Raw genomic sequence first — 27510 nt, 5'->3', positions numbered from 1 at the left:
GATATTTTCTGGCTGCAAATAAAATTAAAACTGAGTGGTTGAAAATATGTTTTATTCTCTTTCCATTTCATTGTTGTAAAGGGGAACAGCTGAACCCCTCTGATACTTAAACTGACACAAGCCCCAATCTGTTTTTTACAAGAGTGGACATTCCCCTCTAATAATTTACCCCCAAAACAGCCAGAGAAACTCACCTTTCCCCTCATAATCTGTTAAATTAATGGTTAAAAGAAAGAAATCCCTGATCTACTTTATAAATAACAAATTTATTTATTTAACCTGACAGTGAACAAATTAGAAGAGATACTAACAAGCTGGACAATTTCTCCCCTTTATACTAACTACTTCTCAACTAAACTAAATTCTGCTGGAATACTGTTTAAATAAATACAAGACCCACTTAATCCAATTAGTAAGAACACAATAAATTAAAACAATCTCTCCAAGTTCACAGAGAACTGTCTGCTGGAACCTCCTGCTTTCTGCAGTCTTTCTCCTGACAATCTTCCTTTACAAATAACTTTCTGTAATTGCGTCTATGAGGACTTTTCACAAAACGACCATGGTACCTTTAAATTAGGTTCCCACTCGTGTTCTCCCTCTCCCTCTCCCCCTCCCCCCTCCCTCCCCCCCTCCCTCTCCCCCCCCCTCCCCCTCCCCCCTCCCCCTCCCCCCTCCCCCTCCCCCCTCCCTCTCCCTCTCCCCCCTCCCTCTCCCTCTCCCCCCTCCCTCTCCCTCTCCCCCCTCCCCCCTCCCCCCTCCCTCTCCCCCTCCCCCCTCCCTCTCCCCCTCCCCCCTCCCTCTCCCTCTCCCCCTCCCCCCTCCCTCTCCCTCTCCCCCCTCCCTCTCCCTCTCCCCCCTCCCTCTCTCTCTCTCTCTCTCTCCCCTCCTCTCCCCTCTCTCTCTACCCCCATTCCCCCTCCCCCCCAATAATGCAACAACAACTCACAATTTTATTGGGTTCAAGCAGTCAACACAATCAGATTTAACTTTGATAGGTTTTTAATTTCTAAGGGGTTGGTTTAAATTGATTGGCTAAATTTGAACTTGTTGTCAAAACATCAAAACAAGTCTGAGGTTTTGCCTTTCACCTCTAAGGCTTTTTGGTGCCAATAGTTTCATTTCAAGTACTTTCTATAATTGCACTTCTGGTTACCCACAGACCTACATTTTAAAAATCTCTACGCACAGACAAAGCTCAAATCCTTTAAAGTGACATGACACTCTTCTCCCATAATCATTTTTACCAACACATTTTAGCTTCTTGCCTTCCAATTCATGAATACTCTACCCAACTTTGTAACACATTTTACTCAATAAAAGTGAAATCTCTTCCCCTAAATTTGTTGTGTATGCTTAAAAAAGAACACCAGCACATGTTATAAAATCTGAAATATCTTTAGAAAGGTGAATTGACATGGATTGGCTTGATCTCATGTCAACAGAATGGTACAGATGACAGAAATACACCTCTGGGGTGGCATGGTGGCTCAGTGGTTAGCACTGCAGCCTCACGGCACCAGGGACCCAAGTTCAATTCCACCCTCACGCAACTGTCCGTGTAGAGTTTGCACATTCTCCTCGTGTCTGCATGGGTTTCCTCCAAGTACTCCAGTTTCCTCCCACAGTCCAAAGATGCGCAGGTAGGTGAATTGGCCATATTGCTCAGGGATATGTAGATTAGGGGAATGGATCTTGGTGGGATGCTCTGAGGTTCGGTGTGGACTTGTTGGGCGAAAGGGCCTGTTTCCACACTGTGGGGATTCTGTGATCTTCTATGACCTCATTTAGGATCCAGAAAAGCAAGTTTCTTTGAACAACTGGTGTGATTCAAGTAGCATCTGAATGCCTTGTCAAATTCCATTGGTACTTATGCCAGAAAATAAATACCAAAGGGATTGCAATGAAAAGTTGAAGGAGAAAATGGGTTACAACAGTACACCAGCAAGAAACATAAAAACATGCTGTAAGAGCTTCTACAAACATGTAAAAGCAGGTGAATTGCTGAAGTAGATGTTGGTCTCTTAGTCACCAGGATTAGGGAATTAATAATGAGAAATGAGGAAATGGTAGAGACTTCAGAGAAACTAAGGACATACCAATAAAGATAGAAAACCTGGGACAACGAGAGAAATTGTACCTTGAGAAAGGTAATCAGTAAACTGATCGGAATAAAAGCTGACAACTCCAAGCATGTTGGCCTGCATCTTAGGGTCTTAAAAGATTTGGCTGGACACACAATAAACACATTGCTTGTAAGTTAAAATGCAGAGGTCCGAGTGGATTGAAAAACTTCAAATATCATAGGTCTCTATTCAAGAAAGGAGGGAGACAGAAGCTGGAAACTATGAGCTAATTAATCCAAGCGTCTGTCAGTTGGAAAATACTGAAAACAATTATTAGTGTTATTATAAGGAAGTAGTAGCCAAATATTTAGAACATCTTAATATAATCAAGCGGAGTTAACATGATTTTATCAAAGAAAAACTGTTTGATAAATTTGTTAAAAATATACCAAGCAAGGTGAATAAAGATGAACCAGGAGGGCAGGCAATGGTCTAGTGGTACTATCAGAAGATTATTAATACAGCCGCCCACGTAATGTTCTCGGGACCAAGTTCAATTCCACCATGGCACATTGTGGAATTTTAATTCAATAAGAATCTGGAGTTAAAAGTCTAATTATTGGACTGGTGTGGACAAGATCAGAAATCACATGACTCCAGGTTATAGTCCTGAAAATGCAAGCTTTCAGAGTCTTACTCCTTCTTCAGGTGAGAGAGGTAGTATCAGACACAGAATTTATGAGTAACTTTTTTTCGTTTACTTATAAATTCTGTGTCTGATACTACCTCCCTCACTAACACCTGAAGAAGGAGTAAGACTCTGAAAGACCCCGCCCATGGCCGACGCCGACGGAACCCCGCCCACGGCCGACGACCTCATCGCTCCGCACACAGCCTCCACAGCCAGCAACCAGAGGAGACAGCCACACTGAGCCCTGCTGCATCTTCACCATCCCCCCAGACCTCCCACTGACTGAGGACGAACGGTCAGTCCTTCGTAGGGGCTCACCTTTGTCCCCCTACAACCACACATCAACGAATACCAGTCACGGTTGGACATAGAGCAGTTTTTCCGCCGTCTTCGCCTCCATGCCTACTTCTTCAACCGGGAACCTAACCCTCCTTCCACTGACCCCTTCACCCACTTCCAACACAAGTCCTCCTCCTGGACACCACCCCCAGGCCTCCTACCCTCCCTCGACCTCTTCATCTCCAACTGCCGTCGAGACATTAACCGCCTCAACCTCTCCACCCCTCTCACCCACTCCAACCTCTCCCCCGCAGAACGGGCAGCCCTCCGCTCCCTCCGCTCCAACCCCAACCTCACCATCAAACCCGCAGACAAGGGTGGTGCAGTGGTAGTATGGCGCACTGACCTCTACGTCGCCGAGGCCAGACACCAACTCTCCAACACCGCCTCCTACCGCCCCCTCGATCATGACCCCACACCCGAGCACCAAACCATCATCTCCAACACCATTCACGACCTCATCACCTCAGGGGACCTCCCACCCACAGCCTCCAACCTCATTGTTCCCCAACCCCGCACGGCCCATTTCTATCTCCTTCCCAAAATCCACAAACCTGCCTGCCCTGGTCGACCCATCGTCTCAGCCTGTTCCTGCCCCACCGAACTCATCTCCACCTATCTGGACTCCATTTTCTCCCCTTTGGTCCAGGAACTCCCCACCTACGTCCGTGACACCACCCACGCCCTCCACCTCCTCCAGGACTTCCAATTCCCTGGCCCCCAACACCTCATATTTACCATGGACATCCAGTCCCTATACACCTGCATTCCGCATGCAGATGGCCTCAAGGCCCTCCGCTTCTTCCTGTCCCGCAGGCCCGACCAATCCCCCTCCACCGACACTCTCATCCGCCTAGCTGAACTCGTCCTCACCCTCAACAACTTCTCTTTTGATTCCTCCCACTTCCTACAGACTAAGGGGGTGGCCATGGGCACCCGCATGGGCCCCAGCTATGCCTGCCTCTTTGTAGGTTACGTGGAACAGTCCCTCTTCCGCACCTACACAGGCCCCAAACCCCACCTCTTCCTCCGTTACATTGATGACTGTATCGGCACCGCCTCTTGCTCCCCAGAGGAGGTCGAACAATTCATCCACTTCACCAACACCTTCCACCCCAACCGTCAGTTCGCCTGGGCCATCTCCAGCACATCCCTCACCTTCCTGGACCTCTCAGTCTCCATCTCAGGCAACCAGCTTGTAACTGATGTCCATTTCAAGCCCACCGACTCCCACAGCTACCTAGAATACACCTCTTCCCACCCACCCTCCTGCAAAAATTCCATCCAATATTCCCAATTCCTCCGCCTCCGCCGCATCTGCTCCCACGATAAGACATTCCACTCCCGCACCTCCCAGATGTCCAAGTTCTTTAAGGACCGCAACTTTCCCCCCACAGTGACCGAGAACGCCCTTGACCGCGTCTCCCGTATTTCCCGCAACACATCCCTCACACCCCGCCCCCGCCACAACCGCCCTAAGAGGATCCCCCTCGTTCTCACACACCACCCTACCAACCTCCGGATACAACGCATCATCCTCCGACACTTTCGCCATTTACAATCCAACCCCACCACCCAAGACATTTTTCCATCCCCACCCCTGTCTGCTTTCCGGAGAGACCACTCTCTCCGTGACTCCCTTGTTCGCTCCACACTGCCCTCCAACCCCACCACACCCGGCACCTTCCCCTGCAACCGCAGGAAATGCTACACTTGTCCCCACACCTCCTCCCTCACCCCTATCCCAGGCCCCAAGATGACATTCCACATTAAGCAGAGGTTCACCTGCACATCTGCCAATGTGGTATACTGCATCCACTGTACCCGGTGTGGCTTCCTCTACATTGGGGAAACCAAGCGGAGGCTTGGAGACCGCTTTGCAGAACACCTCCGCTCAGTTTGCAACAAACAACTGCACCTCCCAGTCGCAAACCATTTCCACTCTCCCTCCCATTCTCTAGATGACATGTCCATCATGGGCCTCCTGCACTGCCACAATGATGCCACCCGAAGGTTGCAGGAACAGCAACTCATATTCCGCCTGGGAACCCTGCAGCCTAATGGTATCAATGTGGACTCCACCAGTTTCAAAATCTCTCCTTCCCCCACTGCATCCCTAAACCAGCCCAGTTCGTCCCCTCCCCCTACTGCACCACACAACCAGCCCAGCTCTTCCCCCCCACCCACTGCATCCCAAAACCAATCCAGCCTGTCTCTGCCTCCCTAACCTGTTCTTCCTCTCACCCATCCCTTCCTCCCACCCCAAGCCGCACCCCCATCTACCTACTAACCTCATCCCACCTCCTTGACCTGTCCGTCTTCCCTGGAGTGACCTATCCCCTCCCTACCTCCCCACCTATACTCTCTCCACCTATCTTCTTTACTCTCCATCTTCGGTCCGCCTCCCCCTCTCTCCCTATTTATTCCAGTTCCCTCTCCCCATCCCCCTCTCTGATGAAGGGTCTAGGCCCGAAACGTCAGCTTTTGTGCTCCTGAGATGCTGCTGGGCCTGCTGTGTTCATCCAGCCTCACATTTTATTATCTTAAGACTCTGAAAGCTTGTGTTTTCAAATAAACCTGTTGGGCTATAATCTGGTGTTGTGTGTTTTTTAAAATTGGCATCGTCCAGATAGCAGCTGCAATATCTTTAGTGGATATCTTTGTTTGCATTGCTGAATTTAAGATATTTCTGTAATAGCCAGTGTAAAATATTTATCAAGTCTACTCAAACCATTGCCAAGATCTACCATATAGGTAGACTCATTTGAAGCTTTATTTTCATAGTTACATCGCTTCTCTTTTCAACACCCGTTGTTCCCAAATATGAAGTGTTTGATTTGTTTTTGTTAGTGTGTTAGTGTTGAAGAGAAGTTTGAAAAGAAGCTTTCAGAATTTGTTTTGGGGCTGTATGGTTATCTCCAAGCCCAATAGTTCATTGACTGATTTAGATACTGATGACAGCTATTGCATTCTTGTGATATTTCCACATATGTTAAAACAGGTCTTTTTAATGTCTCCTGAAACCAATTCTTTTGTTCTTCCGCTTCAGTGTACGTCCCAATTTACACCAATATTGTAATATTTTACTTAAAATGGTCTTGATCATTTAATGATCCTCCTTGATGTATAGTTCCATGACGTTCTGCTCATGCATCTGGTGTTGCAGCATGAGCATATAAAATTTAGTATTAAATATTCAGGCTGCAGTTAACGTTTAAAAGAAAGTTGCAGGGGTTTCTGCCTCCGTTCTTTTCCGTGCTCTTACCCCATTCCATGACAACATGAAGAAAATGATCCTTTCTCAAATTTTCTGAAATGCACTACCTGAAGGAGTGGTGGGAGCAGATTCAAGAGCAATTTCCAAAAGGGGGTTGGATAGATGCCTGAAAGGAAAATAATTGCAGGAATAAAAAGAAATGGCAGGAATGTTGTAACCTCATGCAAGCCCACTGGATCAAATGGCTTTCTGTGCTGTGATAATAAAATGTGAGGCTGGATGAACACAGCAGGCCAAGCAGCATCTCAGGAGCACAAAAGCTGACGTTTCGGGCCTAGACCCTTCATCAGAGAGGGGGATGGGGAGAGGGAACTGGAATAAATAGGGAGAGAGGGGGAGGCGGACCGAAGATGGAGAGTAAAGAAGATAGGTGGAGAGGAGAGTATAGGTGGGGAGGTAGAGAGGGCATAGGTCAGTCCAGGGAAGACGGACAGGTCAAGGAGGTGGGATGAGGATAGTAGGTAGGAGATGGAGGTGTGGCTTGGGGTGGGAGGAAGGGATGGGTGAGAGGAAGAACCGGTTAGGGAGGCAGAGACAGGTTGGACTGGTTTTGGGATGCAGTGGGTGGGGGGGAAGAGCTGGGCTGGTTGTGTGGTGCAGTGGGGGGAGGGGACGAACTGGGCTGGTTTAGGGATGCAGTAGGGGAAGGGGAGATTTTGAAACTGGTGGAGTCCACATTGATACCATATGGCTGCAGGGTTCCCAGGCGGAATATGAGTTGCTGTTCCTGCAACCTACGGGTGGCATCATTGTGGCAGTGCAGGAGGCCCATGATGGACATGTCATCTAGAGAATGGGAGGGGGAGTGGAAATGGTTTCCGACTGGGAGGTGCAGTTGTTTGTTGCGAACTGAGCGGAGGTGTTCTGCAAAGCGGTCCCCAAGCCTCCGCTTGGTTTCCCCAATGTAGAGGAAGCCGCACTGGGTACAGTGGATGCAGTATACCACATTGGCAGATGTGCAGGTGAACCTCTGCTTAATGTGGAATGTCATCTTGGGGCCTGGGATAGGGGTGAGGGAGGAGGTGTGGGGGCAAGTGTAGCATTTCCTGCAGCTGCAGGGGAAGGTGCCGGGTGTGGTGGGGTTGGAGGGCAGTGTGGAGCGAACAAGGGAGTCACGGAGAGAGTGGTCTCTCCGGAAAGCAGACAGGGGTGGGGATGGAAAAATGTCTTGGGTGGTGGGGTTGGATTGTAAATAGGCGGAAGTGTCGGAGGATGATGCGTTGTATCCGGAGGTTGGTAGGGTGGTGTGTGAGAATGAGGGGGATCCTCTTAGGGCGGTTGTGACGGGGGCGGGGTGTGAGGAATGTGTTGCGGGAAATACGGGAGACGCGGTCAAGGGCGTTCTCGATCATTGTGGGGGGAAAGTTGCGGTCCTTAAAGAACTTGGACATCTGGGATGTGCAGGAGTGGAATGTCTTATCGTGGGAGCAGATGCGGCGGAGGCGGAGGAATTGGGAATAGGGGATGGAATTTTTGCAGGAAGGGTGGGTGGGAGGAGGTGTATTCTAGGTAGCTGTGGGAGTCGGTGGGCTTGAAATGGACATCAGTTACAAGCTGGTTGCCTGAGATGGAGACTGAGAGGTCCAGGAAGGTGAGGGATGTGCTGGAGATGGCCCAGGTGAACTGAAAGTTGGGGTGGAAGGTGTTGGTGAAGTGGATGAACTGTTCAAGCTCCTCTGGGGAGCAAGAGGCGGCGCCGATACAGTCATCAATGTAACGGAGGAAGAGGTGGGGTTTGGGGCCTGTGTAGGTGCGGAAGAGGGACTGTTCCACGTAGCCTACAAAGAGGCAGGCATAGCTGGGGCCCATGCGGGTGCCCATGGCCACCCCCTTTTCTGTGCTGTATTGTTCTGTCATTACTATGCTGTACCATGAGGGAGTGGACTGAAATGGAGACAAAACACTTTTCTCACAGGGAGGGAAAATAAAATCAGCTGATCACAAGCTGAACAGCCCACTCTCTCAGTTGAATAATGGTGAGAGGTGCTCAGGAGGAGAGGGACTCATTATTTACCATGGAGGGGATTCCTTTTAAGTATTGCAGTTTCATTTATATAATGAAAACCATAATTATAGTTAAAGATTATTTGATTTGCATAAACTCTTTTCCAAAGTGCATTAAATTGGCAGTTCTCTACTTTAACTGTAATAATGTTGGTAATAATCTTATTTAATGGTCTTACAGCAAAAAGGTGGAGTACAGTTTTGCTAATGGCTAAATTTACATTAAGTGCATAAACTCCTTTGAAGTTCCTAAAGCTGACTATATCTCAGTTGTATGTTAGAGAATGTTGTTGCTTCTTCCCTCGGGCGGATTGACTGTGCAGCTTCTTTTTCAAATTTTTTTCCCTTCTCTGATCCCTCCTGATCACTACCACTCCAGACTCTTCTTAAAAATCATCTGGCACTCTAAAGCATACGTGTCATATTGTACCTTCACAGTCTGCATCAGAGCATGTGTTTCTGTTTTTACAAAGGTGAAGTCATTCTGATAAACTTTATGCTGTCATTTTTCATCCAAAAAGCACTTCATGTTTGCTAATAATTGGCAGCAGAGATAGATTTTTCCTTTCAAGTGATGACTCGTTGGCTGAAGATCAAAGCAAGGCCCTGTGCTTTTGGTTGCCATGAAGGGGCGTTGGAATTGGCATAGAGCCCAGATCCTAAGTGACAGGCATACCGATTAGGTGCCAAGCGCCTGGGTCAACAGCGAGTGTCTGTGCACGTTCTTCCTCTTTGCCTATCTCATGTTACATTTCTCCTTTTGTTTTTACAGACCAGCAACAAGTTGAAGCAGATTGAGAAAGAATACAGCCAGAGGCTTTTAAAATCTTCGCAGGTATGACCCAGAGATTCCAAAACTTCTGTATCCATGTCAAGTTTGTGAGCTGTCAGTAAACCCACTTTACCAAATCATCTTTCCTTAAGAAACACTTGCTCATTTTCAAATTGTCTGCAGACCATAGTTATACATTAAAGTCCATCAGAACCTAAAAGAATGTTTTGAAAATCTAATTTTCTGCTGCTTCAGTAAAAATAATTGGGGATTATTAATTGTTTTGCATCAGTTAAGTATTGTGCTCCAAAATCCAAGAAGTTGTCTCTTAACAACTGAGATAAAATTGTTTTGAAAACCCTAAACGATCAAAGTACACAAAGCTTATTCTTTTGCAAAGTTCATTGTTGTCATACAGTAGATCTAATCAGTGGAGATGACAGTAAGGCATAAATCAACTACCATCTGCCTCGATAGGCCCACCTCCAAAGCCTAAAACAGATGTTCTAATTAAAAGTGTACAGAAACTGTGCATTATTCTTTCTATCCAACCAACACAAGAATAGCATAAGATTCGGTGAGAGCTGATTTCTGACTATTTGAGTTGAATAAGAAAAAATCTTGTGTCTTAAATGACCAGAATGTCTCATAAAATGGTGGTAGGAAAGAATACTGAGAGGATTTTTACAATTACTAAACAGCGTTCTAAGAGATCCAGTGGGTGTGCAGGCTTTATTCATTAAATTCTTTGCATATTGCAACATTCCTGTTACATAAACAATCTTAACCCCTTTCTTTCTAGAACAGCTTTCTTCATGAGTGTTTTTAATCTACCAGCACTCTTGATCTTAATTTACTCATTTGTTTCCTTCCACTGTTCTCTGCCAAGGTCCTTGTTCAGTGAATCCATTGCATTCGCATTGATACAAAAGTTGGAATGCTGAATGCCAAAGACATTCTTGTTGACCTTTAACAACTCCACACACCTGGCTGGCCTCCCACATTCTCCTTTTCATAAACCTGAGATCATCCAAAATTCTATTACCTCTGTGTTCACTGACCTTCATTGATTCCAGTTTAAACAACATCTGTGTTAAAATTCTCACTCCATGACAGACTCACTGTCCCTCTGTGTATAATCTGCTCCATCTGGCATTGTGGATTTGCCTACAGCACGTGGACTGCAGCAGTTTAAGAAATCAGCTTACCACCATCTTCTCAAGAGCAACCAAGGAAAGGCAATAAATGCTGGCCAGTCAGCAATGCCATGTCCCGATTGAGTAAAAACAAAACGTGGAAATATCTGTGCTCCTCCAACTCTGGCTAGTTTAGCATTTCCAGTTTTAATCGCTCCACCACTGGCACCACTCTTCAGCTGGCAAGGTCCTGAGCTCTGGCATTCCCTTTCTAAACCTCTGCATCTCTTTCCACCTTTAATAGACACCTTTAAAACCAACTCCTAATATTCCATAATATCTCCTTAAGAGGCTTTGTTTCAATTTTTTTTGTTTTTGGACACTCCGTGAATTGCCTTCAGATGTTTAACACATTGAAAGATGTTTTACAAATACAAGTTGTTGTTAAAGAGCGCTTTGAAGCTTCAGTAATAATGCCTTCAACTGGTCCTGTCAGTTTGATTTCTCTTCATTCGTACTTAAGTCAAATCAGTTCATTTGCTACTGGGATATGAGCAAAAGTCCTGCAGTTTGTAGTGTTAGCTACAGTACTATGTAGCTTAAACCTATTAACTTAAAATTAAAAACAATTACATTAAAAAATCCATACCACTAAATTCAATCAGTAGCCCTCAACAACATCCAATTTGAAGAAAATAACACAAGCTGTGGTTAATGCTGGTGACTTGTCAGGGCTCAAAGCAAAAGGGTAAACAACACTAGTGAATAAAAGGAAAGAAATAATGATTCTTAAAGAAAATAAAGAAATTGTTATGGGTGAACAATAAACTACCCTTGTAATTAAAGGGTGAAAATGTATGCTCTTACTAAAGAAACATTCAAAAGGATGAAGTGCCTTTTAAAAAATGCTTTACTCCTACTCATCTGGGCTGAATAGTGTGCCTGTGTATCCACAAATGTGATATAATTATGTGACCAAGAACATTGATGCAATAGCAATAATGGCTCATTAGTATCTTTCATGTGGTTCTCCCACAGACTAAATTAGTCTAATCTAGTGCTCAGCACCCTCTTAAACATTCACTTCCAACATGCACTCAAGAAACATTGCACTTAGGATTTTGTTGTTCACTTTACCCAAGTAATAATGTTTCTTTCCTAAAGTGTGGTCACGATAAACTCCAAACTCCCCATTTGTCTGGAAAAATATTCAAAAGTACTGAGATTTTCATAGAGGAACTGTATGGAGAGGGTTGCTGCAATAGTACAGTGAACATATCCCAATCATTTTTATGCACCTTGTGAGCACCCAAACTATTCATCCAAAATGAAACCATGCTGTGGCTTCTTGATGATGGACTTACAGTAAAATTGCTTAAAAATATACTAATCATCTTTTCAGTTATTGATTGCAACTACAGTTTTCTGCAGATTTTAATTACTTCGCACGTAAGTTTGTTAATTTTTCTAGAATGTTGTGGAAGACCAGGAATTTGGAAAAGTTTCAATAAATAGAGGCATTAAATTGGAGACAGGGGACAGAAGTCTTTTTCCTGCACAGTCAAGAATTATCCTTCCAGGTATTGAAGCTTCTATTTATGACATGGCAAGGTGGTGCAGCCAAAGAATGAAAATATCGGGCAGACCAGTAACAGGACGATGTAGAAGCACAAGTAGATGGTAAGGAAACCTCTCAGAGAAATTTTAGCAGACTAGTACCTTAAATGACCAGATCATCTTCATAAGGAAAGGCTTGTAACTGCTAGAATTTAGAAGAGTAAGAGCTGAGGTCATTGAAACTTACAGGGTAGTTGTGGAAAAAAGTTACAACTAGAGTGTACTTTTTAAAAATAAGAGGCCACTCTAGAGTTCTTTTTCTCACAGATGGTCATGAGTTCCTGAAAATATGGCACATTAGAGTCTTTGAATATTTTTAAAGCACAGATGGATAGATTCCTAGCGAGCAAGGGAGTGAAAGGTTATCAGAGTTTTACCTTCAGATCAGACAAGAACTTATTAAATGGTGAAGCAAGCATGATGGGCTGACTGACTTACTACTGCTCCTTGTTTGAATGCTCATGTAATTATAATGCATACAACCAGAGCTGTCGACCTTACTCACATAATCAGAAGGCACCGCAAGCATTTCTGTTGTCATGATACAGATTAGGAGGTCACTGTTTCCTTTTGTAGTTCTACTTCCCCACTGGTCACAAGAAATTTTACATTTAACCAAGTTGCTGATATAGCCAATCTTATAGGGGACATGATGGCCTACTGGGATTGTCACCGGACTAATAATCCAAGAATCCAGATAATGTTCAGCGATATTCAGCCCTAAATTCCAATCGCACCATGACAGAAGGTGAAATTTTAATTCAATAAAAATCTGGAGTTATAGGTTTTATGATGACCATTGTTGTGAAAAACCTATCTTAGTTGCTAAGGCTCTTTAGAGAGGTAAATTGCCATCCTTACCTTCATAGGATTCTTGACCCGCAGAGGGTGGTAGGAATCTGGAAGGTACTGTCTAGAAGAGTCATAAACGCAGAAAACCTCAGAACCTTTAAAAGGTATGGGAATAACCACTTGAAATATCACAACATGTCGAAGTGCTGGAACGTGGAATTAATGAAGATAGGTCTGCAAGAACTCATTGGGTGAAATGGCCAATTCTCTACCATATGAAGTAAAAGAATGGACAGAAGTTAGAACCAGGGAGTAGCACCCGAACATAAGCAAAATACTATGAATGCTGGAAATCTGAAACAAACACAGAGGATGCTGGAGAAACTTAGTAGGCCTGGCAGCATCTGCAGAGAGAGAAATTTAATATTGAGTACAATGTAACTCTTCTTCTATTCTGTGAAGAGTCATACCAGACTGAAGTGTTAACTCTGTTGCTCTCCCTGCTAACGCAGGAAGGACACAGTACATATTTAACCAAGTGAGGGTGGTCAAACCATTTTCCACAAGCCTTGATGCAAGCAATTAATGATCTTTCTGCTGACTCACCAACTGGGTCTGAATCACCCCCAGGAATTACTAGGCTTTGCAATTTTTTAAGGATGACAATAAAAGGTTTGATTAGATTGAAAGTGAATTGGCTGTCACCCACCAGCTGGTAGTTTTCACTGAGTGACATTGAGCGACAAAGATAGTTCTAAGCTTATGTTATAAACAGGAATATAGGCTGCAGGAGAGAAATCATTTTATGATTCCTTTCCTTCCTTTAGGTGCATCTATGGATGGAAAGTGTTTAGAGGGAGATATTGTCCAAATGCAGGCAATGAGAACTTGCTGAGTGGGCACCATAATCAGCATGGACCAGTGTGGGCCGAAGGGCCTATTACTCTCTCTCTGATATGCTATTCAACAATCAAGTGAATACATATGCAGATAACCCACTCCTTAACCTGTTCCAGTGCTAATCCACAGGGTGCTAGACTGATCTTGAAACCTGCTGTGCCACCTGATATTGTAGTGAGTTAACAAAATTCCTGGATAGGATGCTCTTGGGGAGGGTCAGTGTGGATTTATGTGTCAAATGGCCTCTTGCTGCACAGTCGAGATTCAATGATTCTGGAAAAGGTCTTTTCATGATAATTTATTCCTGAATACTGTAATCTAACTGTATACTCCAGCTGCTTAAACCACTCCTTGGTTCCTAAAGGTTATTAGGCAACAAATGAGGGCCTTACCAGTGAAACTCACATCCCACAAAGAATAAAAGATTTTCTCAAATGGGAGTAGAAAGCATGTGAAAGCAGCAATGTTAACTGTTTCGGATAATCCTGGTAAATCCCTTCTGAATCTCTCAGCACACCAGTCAGCATGTTGTGAGATTTAATGTTGTCCTTTTTAGGTGTTTACTTAAAATTTGTCATGTACACCAGTCTAAGCTTTTGGTCTTCCTCATAAACCCATGTGCCAGATGAATCTGCACTCTCTGACAAAGGATAATTAAAATATGAATCTTCATGCCCATATATACAGCCTTTTAACACCCATATCATTTGTAATCATCATTGTTGTGCCAGCTGCATAGGAATCCTATTTATTTTTCTTCATAATGATTAATGAACTGACAGAATGCTGTAAATGATATTGGACTGTATTAACAGACAGAATGACAAGTGGTTTTCAAATTTCAAGCAAACATTACAGAAACTAGATTAACCATTTCAAACCAGGAGATAGTTTTCATTGGAGCTTATTTTCATCATAAGTTCAAAAGTATTAAGAACTAATGAAAGTCCTACTCACCATATCAAATGCCATCAGTTTTTAGTGCTTTGGTCTCAGATTTGCAGAATGATTCTCAGCACCAGACACAGACTCTGATGCCTCAAATGGGAGACGAACATTACAAAAGGCAAATTTAAGGGTTAGGGTAATTTTAAAAAGTGATCACAATAGACAGATAAAATTCCTCAGCTGCTGCACTTTTGTACATTGGAGAATTGCTCGAACTCTACTCAAAAACCTGGAAGTATAGTGATTCTGATTGACTCTGAAACCAGAAGAACTGAAAGAACTTTGGATGCTGTAAATCAGGGACAAAAGCAAAGTTGCTGGGAAAGTTCAGCAGGTCTGGCAGCATCTGAATTAAAAAACAGAGTTAACATTTCAGGTCTGGTAACCCTTCCTCAGTAATTCTGGGGTTCGAGGAAGGGCCATAAGGACCCAAAACATTAACTCTTTTTTATTTCACATATGCTGCCAGACCTGCTGAGCTTTTCCAGCAACTTTGCTTCTGAAACCAGAAGAATCCAGTTTGGGTTCATATGTATCCCAGATTTTATTGAATTCACAAAATTCCTAGGAGACATTTTTGTGACATATTTCCATTAAACTAATACATGTTACCAGGTTTCCCTGCAACAGAATAAATCAGCAGTGGGAAATCTTCAGAAATGAGATGATTACGAAATGCACATTTCTCTACAAAAACAAGCATTTAGTCAAATGTGGAATCCATTTGGAAACATGAAACCATTACTAAGGAAAACTGCTCAAGTATGTCCTGCCCAAAAAAAAGCAAACCCAATTCAGCACATTATCGCCCCTATCAATCTACTGCCAGTCACCAGTAAGGTGATGGAAGGTATCGCCAACAGTGCAATCAAGAGGCATTTACTCGGCTGTCCTCAATTTGAGTTAACTCAGCTCTAAGCCTCAGTACCGCTTTGATGAAAACATGGACAAGCACTCAATTTCAGAGGTGAGATGAAAATGACTATCCTTGACAATAAAACATTCAATCATAGAAAATAAGAGCAGGAGTGGGTCATTGGGCCCTTTGAACCTAATTCTTTGGGATCATGGCTGGTCCTCCAATTTAACAGCCAGTCCCACTTTTCCCCCAGATCTTTTGATCCCTTTAGCCCCAAGTGCTATATCGAACACATTGAAATCATACACTGTTCTAGCCTCGACTGCTTTCTGTGGTAGTGAATTTCACAGGTCCGCCACTCTCTGGGTGAAGTAATTTCTCCACATATCAGTACAAAATGGTTTATTCAGTATCCTTAGACTATGAGTGCATGTTCCAGACTTCCACTCCATTGGGAACATTCTTACTGCATCTACCCTATCTAATCCTGTTAGAATTTTATTGGTTTCTACAAAATCCCTTCTCACTCTTCTGAACTCCAGCAAATATTCCAGAAAAACCTTCCAAAAGGCCTGTGATACGGTGCTTCATGGGAGGCTGCTGAGCAAGGTGAGGGCCCATGATGTTCGAGGTGAGCTACTGGCTTGGATTGAGGATTGGCTGTCTGACAGAAGGTAGAGAGTTGGGATAAAAGGCTCTTTTTCGGAATGGCAACCGGTGACGAGTAGTGTCCTGCAGGGTTCAGTGTTGGGGCCGCAGCTGTTCACCTTGTATATTAATGATCTGGATGAAGGGACCGGGGACATTCTGGCGAAGTTTGCCGATGATACAAAGATAGGTGGACAGGCAGGTAGTACTGAGGAGGTGGGGAAGCTGCAGAAAGATTTAGACAGTTTAGGAGAGTGGTCCAGGAAATGGCTGATGAAATTCAATGTGAGGTTTTTCACTTTGGAAAAAGGAATACAGGCATGGACTATTTTCTAAACGGTGAGGAAATTCGTAAAGCAGAAGTATAAAGGGATCTGGGAGTGTTGGTCCAGGATTCTCTAAAGGTTAACTTGCAGGTAGAGTCCAGGATTAAGAAAGCGAATGCAATGTTGTCGTTTATATCAAGAGGGTTGGAATAAAAAAGCAGCAATGTGCTTCTGAGGCTTTATAAAGCTCTAGTTAGGCCCCATTTAGAATACTGTGTCCAATTTTGGGCCCCACACCACAGGAAGGACATACTAGCCCAGGAGCGTGTCCAGCGGAGATTCACACGGATGATCCCTGGAATGGTAGGTTTAACGTATGATGAACAGCTAAGGATCCTGGGATTGTACTCATTAGAGTTTAGAAGGTTGAGGGGAGATCTAATAGAAACTTACAAGATAATGTATAGCTTAGAAGGGGTGGACGCCGGTAAGTTGTTTCCGTTAGGCGGGGAGACTAGGACCTGTGGGCACAGCCTTAAAATTAGAGAGGGTAAATTTAAAATGGAAATGAGATGACATTTCTTCAGCCAGAGAGTGGTGGGCCTGTGGAATTCATTGCCACGGAGTGCAGTGGAGGCCGGGATATTGGATGCCTTCAAGGCAGAGATCGACAACTTCTTGATCTCACAAGGAATCAAGGGCTACGGGGAGAGTGCAGGGAAGTGGAGTTGAAATGCCCATCAGCCATGATTTAAATGGCGGAGTGGACTTGATGGGCCAAATGGCCTTACTTCCACTCCTATGTCTTATGGTCTTATGGTCTAATATACAAAGAATAAAGAAGAACAATACAGCCCAGGAATAGGCCCTTTGGCCCTCTAAGCCTGTGCTGCTACATTTTGCCCTTCCATACTAAAACTCCCTTCACTTATAGGATCCATATCCCCCTATTCCCTTCCTGTTCATATCCAAGGGCTTCTTGAGTTCTGCTGTTGTATCTGCTTCCTCTGGCAGCTTGTCCAGTCACTAACCACCCTTTATATGAAAAACCTGCTTTGCACATCTCTTTTAAACTACTCCCTTTGCACCTTGAACCTGAGTCCCATTGTAATTATTGATCCTGAGTCCTTTATTAGTGGAGGGATTGAGTTCAAAAGCAGGTAGGTTTTGTTACAGCTGTATAGGGTTCTGGTGAACCCACACCTGAAGTACTTTATGCAGTTTTGGTCTCCTTACTTGAGAAAAGATGTATTAACACTGGAGGGGGTGCAGAGGAGATTCACTAGGTTGCTGTGGTTGGTTTGCTCACCAGGCTGGTTCAATAGTTTGCAGACATTTCATTACCCTGCTAGGTAAAATCATCAGTGCAGCCTGCGATGAAGCCTGGTTGTGTTTTCTCGCTTGTCATTTAAACACTGGGGTCCGTTGGAGTTGATTACTCTTTTCCAGTTTATCTTTGCAGTGGTGTGTATACAGGGTCTAATTCTACATGTTTACTGATGGCCTCCTTGATGGAGAACCAGGCCTCTAGAAATTCCTGTACTTGTCTCTGTTTGGCTTGTCCTGGGATCCTGATGTTGCAATTGAACTGGTGGTTCCACTTGTCTGTGTGTATGGAGACGAGTGAGTATTGGTCGTATCTTTTTGTTGCTAGTGGGTGTTCATGTATTCTCATAGCCAATTTCCTTCCTGCCTGTCCAGTGTAATGTTTGTCGCAGCCCTTGCATGGAAACGTGTATATTACTTTGATTCTATCTATAGCTGGTAAGGGATCTTTGGATCTTGTTAGCAGTTGGTGTGGGGTTGTTGTAGGTTTGTGTGCTACTCTGATGCCCAGTAACCATAGGAGTCTTGTGGTCAGTTCAGACATGTTTTTGATGTACAGTAACGTATCAAACTGTTGGAGCGTACTGCATCTTCCCGTTATTGTTTGTGTTGCAGGCATCGTCGGACCCAGCTGTTCGGGTATCTGTTGTCTCTGAATACTTGGTGAAAGTATTCTTCTTCATTTTGGTGTAGCTCCGGATTGCTGCAATGTGTTGTGGCTCATTTGAACAGTGTTTTTATGCAACTGTGTTCGTGGGTGTTGGGGTAGTTACTGTTGAAATTTAGGATGTGATCCGTGTGTGTGGCCTTTCTGTATACTTCAGTCAGAAATTCCCTGTTGGCCCTACATTCTACCATCACGTACAGGAATGGGAGCTGTTTGTTCTTTTCTTCTTCTCTGCTGAATATAATGCCAGTGAAAATGTTGTTTATAAGTTGGTGTTTTCTTTCTACTTAGTTCATTTGATGATGACAAAAGCGTCATCCACGTATCGGATCCATACTTTGGGTTGGATCTGCAGAGGGGCTGTGCTTTCAAGCCTCTGCATCACGGCTTCTTCTATTAGTCTAGAGATGGACAGAGGTGGTAATTCCATAGGTGTCCCATTAATTTGTTCGTAGATCTGAATAGTGTTGTAAAATAGAGAGACCTAGGTGTTCACGTACATAATTGTTTGAAGTTTGCATCACATATAGATAGGGTGCTTAAGAATGTGCTTCGCATGCTTGCCTTCATTGCTCAGACCTTTGAGTAAAGGAGTTTGAACATCATGTCGAGGCTGTACAGGATGTGGGTGAGCCCTCTTCTGGAGTACTTTGTGCAGTTTTGGTCACGCTTCTGAAGGAAGGATGGGCGGCAGACATATGGGGGGAGGGTGAAACAGCTTCAGGGACTCCAATGCCGGACATAAGACACTGTTAAGCCAGAAACAGAATTTAGTTCAGGGCATGTCATTTGGTGTAGGAACAACTGGAATTTCCCTGCATGGGTAAGAGACACAGTTGATGCAAAGTCAGGGCCAATGATGGACAAAGTTCAGTTAGGTGCAATGATCTTGAAAAAGCACTCGCATCATGGTACCAGAGCAAAATGTGTCTGACTCCTCAATAGCCTTTCTGATTGCTCTGGTCCCCATGAGTTCTCCCTCTCAGTTAAGCGTTGAAGACACAGCAGATGTTCCCATCTCCACTTCTTATCTATCTAAGGAAAAGAATGAATTTCTTCCAAGATGCTCCGGGCACAAGAAGCGATCTATACTGCATTATACGCCGCCCGTATCAGAGGCAGATTTGGAGGAACCTGACGTGGTACTAAAACACCCCAAGAGGAGGTACAAAAAAAAGAACTGCTTATGTCCTTGGACTCAGAGGGGGAGAGATGTAGTGATTGTAACAAGGTCAGAATAGAATATGAGTTCCCTGATTGGCGCTGTTAGTCTGGTCCAATTCGGGAGCCCTGGCTGACTGATAAGACCATCCTGTTTTCTGTGAGAACTGGTTCCAAGGAAGATGCATCAATGTCAAGGACTCTCCACGTGTAAATAAAGGGTGACATGGTGATGCGATACTGACCATTGTGGAGTTATTTCAGCCTCTGTAGCAAGAACATCCTCCTCAGATAAGGAGATCAAAACTGCACACAGTATTGCACATGTGGTCTCACCAAGATTCTTTATCATTGCGCACGATAGACCTGCTCCTGTTCTCAAATCCTCTTGCTATGAAGGCCAACATGCTTTTTGACTTCTTGACTGCCTGCTGCACCTGTATGCTCACCTTCTGTGACTGGTGTACAATAATACTCTGTTCTTGTTGCCTACTCTCTTTTCCCAATTCATAGCTACTTAGATAATAATTGGCCTCCCTGTTTTTGCTCCCAACGTGGATAACCTCACATTCATCCACATTTGCTGCATTTACCATGCACCTACCCACTGACTCAGCTTGTCTAAATCACACAGAAGCATTTCTGTATCCTCCTCACAGCTCAGCCTCCCACCCAGCTTTATGTCATCTGTGTTTTTGGAGACTTTATATTTAATTCCCTCAGCTAAATCATGAATACATTTTGTGAGCAGCTTGGGTTTTAGCACTGATCCCTGCATTACCTCACTAGTCACTGTCTACCAAGCAAACTTCTGTCCATTTCGATACATTACCCCATAACATGTGCTTTAATTTAAATGCTAATCTCTTACGTTGAACTTTATTGAAAGCGTTCTGAAAGGCCAAATAAACTACATCTGGTAGTACCCCCTCATCAACTCTGAGTTAATTTTATCAAGCTTGATTTTCCTTTCGTAAATTCATGCTGACTTTGTCCAATCTTACCACTGCTTTCCAAGTGCTAAGTTATTAAATCTTTTGTCATAGACTCTAGCATTTTCCCCACTATCAGCATCAGGCTGACTGGTCTATAATTTACAGTTTTCTCTCTATCTCCCTTTTTAAAAAGAATAATTACATCACCTATCTTCCAATGTGTATGAACAGTTTCAGAGTTTTGGAAACCGGACAATGACCACCAATGTATCAACTATTTCTCTGGTTACTTTGTTCAGTACTTTACGATGTAGTCTTTCAAGCCCTGTTGGACTATAACCTGGTGTTGTGTGACTTGTGACCTTGTCCATCCTAGTCCGACACAAATCCTTTCGCATAGCTCCTGTTTAATGCCATTCTAAACATCACCCTATGTGGTGGAGTCTATGTATAATTAATATATTTTACAACCAGGTGGGACAAAATCTATGGAGGAAAAGCAGAGTTAATCATTCAGGTTGAGTGGCCCTTTTTCAGAACAGGAATATCTTTTTCTAGTAATTTCTGATTTTGTTTCTGATTTCCACCATCTGCAGTTCTTTAGTTTTTTGTGTAATATTTTTTGCTTCTTTGTGTTTCTTAACTCCATCCATACAGATTCCAGCTTGTCTGAGCTACAATCTTTCCTCACTGCTGCATTAATATCTCCTTTAATCAGCAATGTGACTCCACCATCTTTTCCTTTTTGTCTGTCCTTCCTGAACGTTGAATTATCCCTGAATATTCAGTTTCTGTCTCTGATTACCCTACAACTATGTCTCTGTAAACCTGAATATATTGTATTTGTTTTCAGGTATTTGTGCAACCGGTTCATCCACTTTATTGTGAACACTCCACTCATTAAAGGCACAGATCCTTCAAGGCTGTCTTTTTAGCATTTTGTCCTTGTCATTATTTTCCATTGTGGTCTTGTTTGATTTTAGCTGTTGATTTCTCTATTTATTGCTTTCTGATTCTTTTTCTATCTCTTGTTCTTGTTTTTGATTCCCATTCCTCTGACTCCTTGGTACCCAACTGCCTGCTGTTTTATCTTAAAGCCTCCCAACTAGTCTAGCAAGTACTACCTCTAGGACATCAGTCTCAGTCCTGCCCATGTATAACTCATCCAGTTTGTACTGGTACCACCTCCCCTCGAACCGGTGCAATGCTCCAGGAATCCTGCTATTTCTATTCTAACCAGCATATGGCAATTGTAGCAATCCTGAGATCACTATCTTTGAGGTCCTAATTTTTAAACTTACTTTCTAACTCCCTATTTTGTGCTTTTAGGACTCCATCCTTTTATTAACCTATGCCATTTATTCCAATGTGCACAATGACCACATTGTGTAGCTGCTCTGAGGCATCCTTGAACTGAACACCAGGGAGGCATCATACCATCCTGGAGTCTTATATGGATACACAGTAACACTTATCTTTTTCCCTTACAATTGAATCCCCCATAACTATCGCATTCCCACATTTTTTACTCGTCCCCTGTGCAGCATAGTCAACTGTGGTGCAACAAATTTGGCAGTTGTTGCTTTCTCCTGAAAGGCCATTCTCCTGAACAGCATCCAGTGTAGTATATCACTGTGCAGAGGAATAGAAACAGGGGATTCCTGCACTGCCTGCCTAGCTCTTCTTACTAGTGGAATCTTAGCTTGCAGTAATGACCACCTCCCTAGATATGCTATCCATGATAGCCTCTGCCTTGTGAAAGCTCCAGACTGGCCCCAGCCACTGCTGCAGGTCCCTAACCTTGGTTTCTGGGAGCTGCAAATGAAAATACTTCTGCGTGCATGCTGGTCCCAGGCTCTGGAGATGTGCTTGGCTTCTCACATATCGCAGAAAGAGCAAAACATAGCTGTGAACTCTCCTGCCATGACTTACCCTTTTTAATTAAATCTTTTGGTAGATGCTTAATATCAATTACTCCAGGGCTATTATTCCTTGAACTTCATTATTATAGATTTTAGTCCTGACAGACTACAAACCATAGAAAAAAAAATGGCAAAAGCATATCTTTCACATTGTGTTCTAAATTCCCAGAAATAAACACTAATTCTGGCTGTTCTCTCTCAGCATGTGTTCACTCCTGACTACTTGTGTAAAGCTTATTAATTTGTCCAAATATAGCAGTCAAAAGCCTTAATGTAGTGATTGGAACCAAATGGACCTCATTGACTATGCGATCCTTGATTGGTGTTGTTAACCTGGGCTAATCAGGAAGTCCTGGCTGACCAATATAATGAGAGCATTTAGACTCCTGGCTGGCTAGCCACAGCATTAAACAGTGAAGCTGTTTCAAAACATTTAATTTCATCAAATATGTTAATCTTTCCTTTCAGTAGTTTTTGCCTAGAGCTTGGATGAAATGTTATCTTTTTGAAGACTTCATAAAGCCCCTCTGCTAGTAGTGCCATTCTATTAGGATTTGATTTCAACCTTGATTTTTGAAGCAACCTCACTTACTTACACTAGCTTTTTGCTTTAGTCAGACAATTAAGATACTAATCATTTCTACAGCTTAAATATGCAAGCTGTGAGTAGCTATCTTATGATGGCTCACCTTGCTTTGGGTTCATGGTCAAGACGAAAGTAGATGAGCCATCAGAAGACTGCTAAGAACGTCTTGTCTACTTGAGTGGATAAGGAACAAAAAACAAAGGTCAATACAGCATAGGAGCAGGCCCTTGGCCCTCCAAGGCTGCACCAACACATTTTGCCCTTCCATACTAAATCTGTCTTCACTTACAGAATCCATATCCCTCTATTTCCTTCCTATTCATATATTCTTCCAGGTGCCTCTTTAAATGCCAATATTGTGTCTGTCTTCACCACCTCCTGTTGCAGCATGTTCCAAGAACTTACCACCCTCTGCGTGGAAAAAGTTGCCTCACACAACTTCTTTATACTTGCCTCCTCGCACCTTGAACCTATGTTCTCTATTAATTGACCCCTCCACCCTGGGAAAAGGCCTCCTACTTTTCACCCTATCCATGCCATTGAAAATCTTTTAAACTTCTATCAGGTCACCCCTGAAGCTTCTGCGTTCCAGTGAAAACAAACCCAGTCTATCCAACCTTTTTCTTTGTAGCTAAAATCCCCCATACCAGGTAACATCCTGGTAAACCTTTACTGTATCCTTTCTAAAGCAGCCACATCCATCTAGTAGAGTGGTGACCAGAACTGTATTCCAAGTGGGGCCTAACTAAAGTTAGCATCATAGAATCCCACGGTGTGGAAACAGGCCATTCGGCCCAACAAGTCACACTGACCCTCAAGAGCGTCCAACTCAGACCCACCCCACAAACTTGCATTTCCCATAGCTAATGCACCTAACTTACACATCACTGAACACTATGGGTAATTTAGCACGGCCAGTCCACCTAACTTGCACATCTTTGGACTGTGGGAGGAAACCAGAGCACCTGGCAGAAACCCATGAAGACACATGTAAACTCCACACAGTCAGTTGACTGAGACTGGAATCAAACCCAGATTCCTGGCACTGAGGCAGCAGTGCTAACCACTGAGCCACCATGCCATTCTATAAAGCTGAACATAACCTGCCTATCCTTGTGCTCAATGTCCCTTCTAATGAAGGCAAGCATGCCATAAGCCTTTTTTACTACCTTATCTACCTGCACTGCCACCTTCAGCAATGTCTGGACCTGCACATCTAGATCCCTCTACATATTAATATTCCTAAGGGTTCTGCCATTCAGTATATAATTTCAACCTGTACTTGACCTTCCAAAGTGCATCACCTCACATTTGTCCAGATTTAACATCTGCCATTTTTCTGCCCATGTCTCCAAATGATCAATATATTGCTATGTCCCCTAACAATCCTCCTCACTATCTGCAATTCCATCAATCTTTGTCTCATTCACAAACTTATGAATTAGACCAGCCACATGTTCCTCCAAATCATTTAGATCACAAATAGCAGAGATCCCAGAACTGATCCTGTAGAACACCACCAATCACAACCTTCCATTCTGAAAAGCATCTTTCCACCACTACCCTTTGTTTCCTATGACTAAGCCAGTTCTGTATCCATCCACCCCGATACTATATGACTTCACATTTTGTACCAGTCTGCCATGAGAGACTTTATCAAAGACTTTACCAAAGTCCATGTAGACAGCATCAACTGCTTTTCCTGCATCAATTATCTGCAGCACCTCCTCAAAAATTAATCAGGTTAGTGGGGCTTGACTTCCACACCCCACAACCATGCCGTCAATCCCTAATAAGCCCATTTGCTGCTAAATGCTTAGATCTTGTGCCAAGTGCTATAAAATTAGTGCCTTAATTGTCTGGCCATTAAGAAGAATCTGTATAAGTAATTAAGACTGATCTTAACCTCTGATTTTAGACAAAAAATAAGAGTTGTTGTCCTTTTACTAGTTTCATTTAGAGCAAAGCTACTGTATCTAGCTGACTTGTTTACCAATCAGTTGGTCTACTGTCATGTAGTCTGCTGGTATTCAAAAAGTCTGAATATTTTCTAGGTCGTTTTAAGTATTGCCCGCTTTCCCAGGCACAAAGTCAAAAGAAAATAGCTCATCACAGCTTTTTCTAAAATTCCACGATTCTGTTTATCTGATGTAGATGAGACAGGAATTGAACCCATTGAGCACATGACGAAGCTTTCCTTCCATTGTAGAAGAATCGTAAATTATAAAGTTGGCATTCTCTCCCCAGCTTTTAGTGGGTTCAACATAAAATTATTCATAATTTGGCACAAATTAGTACCAAATTAGTAGTTTTGCTCAGAGTGGGACTCTGAAATTGCTAGTATGGGAAATTGTGAACTTTCAAACTAGGTAGTGCGTTTTACTCCTTGAACACCATCCTGGATTTGCTTATTGCTTACATGGGATACAGTAACAACATTTTCTGGGATGAGGACAAAGGGAAGAGAGTTACTGTTGTCCAATACAGTTAGGCTTAAGCCCTGTTATCATCTTCTTAAACAGAAGGAAAAAACCTCTGTTAAAACAGTGCAGAGAGAAACTTGGTACAAACGAGTTTAAATATTCATTCATCAGTATTCCTGACAATTTTTAATCTTTTAATGTTTCTGATTTTCATATATGTAGTAATTTTATTATGTGTTGAGGCTAACCAATTTCTCCTCATCAAAAGTCAGTGTAAGTAACTTGTGTTTATCATGATGCTGCATGAATATCTACAGCACTTTTGGCCAACTTAACACATGTCACACCTATTGATCTAGAATATTAAGGAACTCAGCAGACAAACAAAAATGCAGCAACATGCTTGTTTTTATCTGTTGTGCCTAAGACAAAATTCCATGGCAATTAAAGATCCTGAGAAAGTTTGAATATTCTCTGCATTTGGCAGCTGATAAATACAGTTTCAAATATTTTCACAGCTATTATCACGCTTCAAAGCATTTTCAAACTAAGCAAATAGTCATGTTTAAGCAACTGGGATTTTCAGTTATTGTTTTCTTTTCAGACTGTAGCTGAACTTCAGACTACTATTACATCCTTAAGGAAAGAGAACAGCCGACAGCAGCTGGCTGCAGAGAGACAGCTCCAAGAAGCTGTGGGAAGATGTGAAGATGAGAAGAGACTGTTGATTAGAGATAATGATAGAAGTATGAAGGTAATCAAAGGGATTTTTAACACTTTTGTGTTTCTGTTATATTGAAAATGTTGATGGCAGTACCATCTTATCTGATTGGTGTGGTATTGAATCAGAACAACGTTCATACATCTAGCCAGGCTGATAGTACTTCAGACCCAGCTAGCTTTCTCATGAGACTTGCTGAAATATTATTTACCTCTGCCTACTTATGGTTCTCAATTCATGACTGACACAGGCTGTGAATGGTTTCTCTTCTTTTACTCACATTGCCAACAGTGTGTCCAAAGGGTTGGCTTTGATCCTAGCTCTTCTTCAGCTGCAGACAACCCAGACAAGATCAGCTTCCAGCATGACCTGCAAATCTGACCCAACCTCTCCACATTGCCTCCTTTCTGGACCAAAGTTTGTTCATGCGTTTTGGAACCAACAGCTAAAAGCTGCAGCTGCTGGAAACCTGAATCAAAACAGAAGATATTGGCAATTCTCAACAAATTAGTTAGTATCTGTGGAAAGACTGCAGCAGATGAGTTAACATTCCAAGTGCTGACCCTTTTTGGCAGAGCCAAAAATGTTTCCTTTTTGGTTTTGAGGGCTGTTTTTGATTGTCAGGGCTGCCTTTTCATTCTTGCTAACACATGGTCTGGAGCGAAGACCTTATGAGGAAAGGCTGAGGGACTTGGGTCTGTTCTCATTGGAGAGAAGAAGGCTAAGAGGGGATTTAATAGAGACATACAAGATGTTCAGAGGATAGGATATGATGGACAGTGAAAGTCTTCTGAGGATGATGATGTTGGCTTGTACGAGGGGGCATAGCTGCAAGTTGAGGGGTGATAGATTTAAGACAGATGTCAGAGGCAAGTTCTTTACTCGGTGCTAAGGTCGTGGAATACCCTGCCTGCCAATGTAATTAACTCAGCCACATTAGGGACATTTAAACAGTCCTTGGATAAGCATATGGATGATGATGGGATAACGTAGGGAGATGGGCTTAGATTAGTTCACAGGTTGGCACAACAACGAGGACCGAAGGGCCTGTTCTGCACTGTATTGTTCTATTTATGGGGTGATGCTGTCACCTTCAGCTCTGGGGTGATGTATGGGGTTTGTGGATTCAATAAAAGCACAATTAGAGGATGTCATCAATATCTGCAATGATTATCAACCCAATTAAACTTAAAATCACCTAAAAGCATTAATTTCCTGGAACCACAGTATTTAAATTAACAAGACTAAAGGCATAAGTCAGCTAAGAACTTTTTTCAAAATAACTAACACTTACTTCAACACAAGGCCTTCACTGCAAACACACATTATGCTGATTGGGGAGGTTACAGCTATGCACTTTCATTGCACGTTCACAAAGCTGTGATATTTTAACCAGATAGTCACTACATTGTTTTACTGCATCACAGAACATAATCTCAAATTTAAATTTAACT

General features: G+C 43.1%; 1 protein-coding gene across 3 annotated transcripts in view; it reads left to right on the top strand.

The window, feature by feature from the left end:
* The window catches only part of cep112 (centrosomal protein 112), a 473221-nt gene that overhangs the window by 355130 nt on the left and 90581 nt on the right, over positions 1-27510 (top strand). For all 3 annotated transcript variants that reach the window (XM_059653621.1, XM_059653619.1, XM_059653620.1), the window contains 2 exons: positions 9150-9212; positions 25940-26089. In XM_059653621.1, the coding sequence (XP_059509604.1) occupies positions 9150-9212; positions 25940-26089 (213 nt within the window). The remainder of the gene's footprint in view (positions 1-9149; positions 9213-25939; positions 26090-27510) is intronic.

This window comes from Stegostoma tigrinum, chromosome 22 (assembly GCF_030684315.1).
Source record: "Stegostoma tigrinum isolate sSteTig4 chromosome 22, sSteTig4.hap1, whole genome shotgun sequence".
Lineage (NCBI taxonomy): Eukaryota > Metazoa > Chordata > Chondrichthyes > Orectolobiformes > Stegostomatidae > Stegostoma > Stegostoma tigrinum.
The sequence above is the reverse complement of the archived record's forward strand: the minus strand, read 5'-3'. Positions and strand labels throughout refer to the sequence as shown.